This window comes from Buceros rhinoceros, unplaced genomic scaffold (assembly GCF_000710305.1).
Source record: "Buceros rhinoceros silvestris isolate BGI_N320 unplaced genomic scaffold, ASM71030v1 scaffold15714, whole genome shotgun sequence".
NCBI classification, from domain to species: domain Eukaryota; kingdom Metazoa; phylum Chordata; class Aves; order Bucerotiformes; family Bucerotidae; genus Buceros; species Buceros rhinoceros.
In genome coordinates this window covers 7,375-12,251 of record NW_010408969.1, presented here as the reverse complement: position 1 = coordinate 12,251, position 4,877 = coordinate 7,375, and the positions used below count along the sequence as shown (strand labels likewise).

Genomic DNA, 4,877 nt, shown 5'->3' with positions numbered 1-4,877 from the left:
CAGGCTCTTCTGATTCTTGATTCAACAGCACGTTGTAACAGCAGTCACGTCGCCTCCTTTGCAAAGATTCCATGTGCCAAACCTATTTCACGTGTGGTCTCAGAGACAGTTCTGATGTGTCATGTATGCACTTTTCTTTAGCTCTGTAACATGGACGTACTGCGTAGGTATGGAAAAACTTCCAGAAGAATCACGCTTTCCAGTGGTGTTTATTCTGCTGACAGACAACAGAAAGATTGTCAAGCAGCAGAATGTGTTCTTCAGCTTTTGAACCAGGAAAGCCTTACGTTTTCACACACAACATACATTTTATTTCCTAAAACAGAAAACTGTATGAAGAACATTACAGAAAATGAAGAATCATAAAAGAATAAGAAGTACAGGAGATGCTCGTTATTTCACGAAATGAAAAGCAGACGTGGCATTCCTCGTTACTGTTGCAGGTGCACACGGCAGTCAGTAGCTGAGGTTTGCTGAATAGCATCTTCTGGTCTTGCAGAACGTTGGAGGTCCTGCTCTAGATTGTCTGCTTGGTTTTCTCTTCCTGCCCACTTCCACCAGCGGGAAATCCAGGACTGCTCTGTTTCTTCTCCTCCTTTCTGTGCCCGTTCCTCCTCTTCCAAGGGCTGTGAAGTCCGTCTCAGCTGGTTTTCTAACTCTTCCTTGTAGTGATGTAGATCCCACCTCCTTCTTTACCCCGAACATCTTCACCTATTCAACAGGACAGCTCTGATGCAGAATGGATGATGCTGAGTCTTTATAAGATCAGTGGTATTGGCATTGTTTGAGTGGTATTGCAAGAAGTTTTGTGTGGCTAGGAGTGTTACAAGTGTGACGGGTCCTTTGTTTGTGGTACTGCACTTTTAGATGAGAACATTTTCATCAGATTTGAGGGCTGTAACATCAAAGCGTAAGCATGAAGCTTTCCCATGATCACAATCCTTTAAACACTTAAAATGAAACACTAGAATGTTCCTATTCAAAATTGGGAGTTACGTAAATAATGTAAATTCCCAGAGTTTAAGAAAAAAGAAAACCGCCAAGCTTTAAGACTTCATCTCATAGAACCCCATCTGTGTTGCATTTCATTTTGCTAGAAGCTTGTCCTTGTCAGGGCAACATACATAAACATTTCCATCTGATTAGCTCAGTATTGTCAAAATCATGGAAATAAAATTAAAACTTGATTCATACTGCAAGCCTAATGCTGGGGAACTTCACTTTTTAGCTGCTTGTTAAATATTGTGACCTAGCATTCTACCACATCAATTCAAAGAATCAAGAGTTAGTCACGAGTCTGGTGAGTTCTGGTCTTTATGTTGGGATGTTACAATAAGGGGAAAAAAAACATAATAGTGAGGACTCTCCTGGTTTGAGAACTCACTGCAGAGTTATTTACTTCTGAACCATTCTTGACAGCTTCCCACAAGTTTGGCACCAGCCCTTTCTGAGTTCCGTTTTGCTGATAAGTTCATAGTTTAGAAAAACTTTGTAACTGTCTTAGAAGAGTCACCCCATTTCCTGGCAAAAGGAAACACGTTGTTCCAGCCTCACCTTGGAGAAGACTGAATACTTGTGGGACCAGATTCTTCACTCTGTTTGCAAGAGGCCTGCAGTATCTCTGCCCAGGCAGTTCAGTTCACTCCTGGTTTTGCTCTAGGGCCGTATCTGCTGATCAGACACGTTGCATCCATACGTACATAAATACATACACGCTAGTTGGCTCTCACGTTCCTCTCTAGGATGCACCAACTTATTCTGTCCATGAGGAATCCTGGACACAGCTGACAGGATGGTTTGCTAAGATATCCAGCATGGATGCGGATACTGCCAAGGCTGACTCCCCCCACCCTGGATGCTCCTCTAACCCTGTCCCAAAAGGTTTGACACCCCTCAAACATACCCTCGTGCCATGCTATGCACATGCTTGTGTTCCATGCTATAAAACACTACAGTGGGCTGCGTCACAGGGTATCTCTTATTCCATGCACTTCAGATTCAAAAGAAAAATAGAGAGCAAATGTATTTCAAGGCATGACATGGGATCCGGAGCATGTTGGGCCAAGCGTTATGTGAAGAGAGCTCAACTAGCAGTGAGCAGCCTGGACAAGAACCAGTCAGTAACACCCAGATGAGCAACCAGGCGTCGATGTAGAGTCCGGCTAAAGCAATAGCTTTCAAACAGAAAGCTGATACTCACCAAGTGCTTGTTTTTAATGATGCTTTAAGCTTTTCTTGCTGTTTTGACTTTTTCAGAACCTGAGGCAGGAGAGGTGTCCCCCCCAGTGGGAGCTGGTGTGAACAGCAACAGCTGGACCTTTAAATTTGGACCGGGCAATCCCAAACAAGGTGGTCCTGGTGAGTTGCCAGACAAATTCATTATCCCAGGATCTCCTGCAATCATCTCCATCCGGCAGGAGCCACCAAACAGCCAAATTGACAAAAGTGACTTCATAACCTTTGGCAAGAAGGAAGAGACCAAGAAAAAGAAGAAAAAGAAGAAGGGAAACAAGACTCAGGAGAAAAAAGAAAAGGGCAACAGCACCACTGAGAACAGTGACCAGTGAGGGGTTTATACTGAAAGAACCTACTTAGCCAGTTTTTGTAATAATGGCAGATTTCTCCTATGTAGCAACTCCTAACTTCTTCCTACTGTTAACAGATTTCCTGTATGTACAGACTTGAGAAAATCAGCAGGAGTTTCACAGTGTCTGTCTAAAATGCTTAACAGGTTTTGTCTTAAAAGCTTTATTAAGTCTGGTGTTAACTCTTTTTCTCCACTCTGGCTTGTTTTCAGAATCTAAAAAGCAGACACAAGTTTCCTTTCTCCTACGCCGAAAAGGAGAATCTTCACAGTACAGCCAGTGAGAGGTTGGACTCTGCACTGTGGTTCCTGTGCTCCTGTCTTGATGACACTTACAGGACAGGTTTTAAAGTTTTAATGTTGTGCACCCTCTATCTGATTGGAAATATTTGTGTGCAGATGTCAGCTAGGTGCTAATGATCAGGTTATAAAGTGCAAGAAGAGCTGGTAAATATGCAACAGAGGAAACACCTAATGAACACAAATGTTCAAAGATGTTCAGGCTGGGGAGGAAATGTCTGAAAGGAGATGACCAGACTTCAAATCTTGAGAAGTCACTGTGTGGAAATACTGAGTCCTAGACATGACGTATTGTACACACTCCTGAGAAAAGCCCCTCACATTTACAGCTCTTTAGGATACCATAAATTTTATCTCTTACCAAGCAAGCCATTGGGAAAATTGTCCCTTGAAGTCCTGCGTTACCCTGGCAAGGCTAGCCCCCAGCTGGGCTGACATCCCAGGAGTGTAACTGACTGTGATGCTCTGTGTCCCTATTTCCACTCTAACATTATTTTGCACATTATGTCTCTGAAAAGGTCAGAGTTTTTCCACGACACTTATGCAAAAGAGAGAAAAAAGAAACATTAACTATGCTATTTGTTATTTGAGATATTTATTTATAAAGAAATATAGCTGTAAATGTTTAAGAAATATGATGCCCTTTAACCCAAACAGAAGTCAGTCTAGAGCCATTATAAATTACAATTGCTGCTATTGAAGTGCTTTAGAAAAATTGCCTGAAACATCTGTATTATATCGGCCACTTGCCAATAACAGCTTTATTCTGTCGGGTGACTTGGGGGCTGCCTCTTGCATGTATTAATAAATACAAGAATATCTTCTCTATTTTTTTTTTTTGCATTAATCTGCACTTTGAATACACCTTTGTAACAAACTGTCCTAATATGAAGAAGCAGAAGCAAACTCCTCACACAAATGGATTTACTATCCTGCTAGCTGTGTGCAGTACCTTGGTGTTACCTCCCACACAACCTTTTCTGATTTTAGTTTTACTTTTCTATGAGATTATGAATTTCCAACCCTGCTAACACTCATTATGTAAAATTCAAGTACTGTATGTATACTGTATGCTCTTATAACAATCCTGAAATATTTATTCTGTGCTTGTGTATGTGAATGTCGATGCAACTATTATTAGAGTGGACTTTAAGCTTTACCGTTGAATGTAAATTCATTATTTCTTTTTTGTACACTTGTGAAAAAGTGGTGTAGTGTTAATTTTTTAAGCCACTGTTGAGTATCTTTTTTTTTGTGTGTATGAAACACAAGTAAAATATCTTTCTTAAATCAAGCCATGCATGCATTTTGGGATTTATTGGTAAGAATCTGTGAAGCTAAAGCTCTGTGAGTTACTAAACCTAAGGGTATAAATGGAGTATTAAATGTGGTTGAGGATGTTGCTATAAAACCAATACATGTATTTTTAAACAGAATATAGCTGACGAGGGAATTCTGAGAAGTTTTCTACATTATTGTGCATTCACAGAATAAAGCTCGAGTGTCGTATTAATTGGAACTGCGTAAGAAACTACATAGCTCTAAAATATCTAACAGGCCCTTTAATCTAGGATCAAAGAGAGCAGCTGGATTTCTTGAGACGTGTCCTGGATGTTTAAAGATTCCAAACTGCTGACAGATCAGAATATGACAATTCCTATTCATTTTTAAGAACCTGCAGCAAGTCTTAAAACATCACAGAAGGTAAAGCTCTAATAAAATAATTCTTGTCTCGAAGCATGAACCACCAATGGCCTCTTGTGGTCTATTTAGAGTTGCTTTTTGCTATAAGTCTTGTTTTACTGGCAATGAAAAAGATGCGGCTTGAGAAAGAGAATCCTTGATTCCATTTTAAAGGCTAGCCAGGAGGAAAAATCTGAAGATTTGGGGACGGAGTGGTTTGTTCGTGCAAATGTTCTATGCAAGTACATTTAGACTTATTTTTTTATTTGGTCACTAATCCAACAGTTCCCAAGTGTGGAGGGCCACAGAA

General features: G+C 40.5%; 1 protein-coding gene across 1 annotated transcript in view; it reads left to right on the top strand.

Annotated features, from left to right (window-relative positions):
* Positions 1–4,174, top strand: part of PCDHAC2 (protocadherin alpha subfamily C, 2) — a gene marked incomplete at its 5' end in the record, with an annotated part of 49,830 nt that extends 45,656 nt beyond the window's left edge. Inside the window, one exon of the mRNA XM_010135071.1 lies at positions 2,257–4,174. Within this exon, the coding sequence (XP_010133373.1) occupies positions 2,257–2,567 (311 nt within the window). The remainder of the gene's footprint in view (positions 1–2,256) is intronic.
* Between the last annotated feature and the right edge of the window lie 703 nt (positions 4,175–4,877).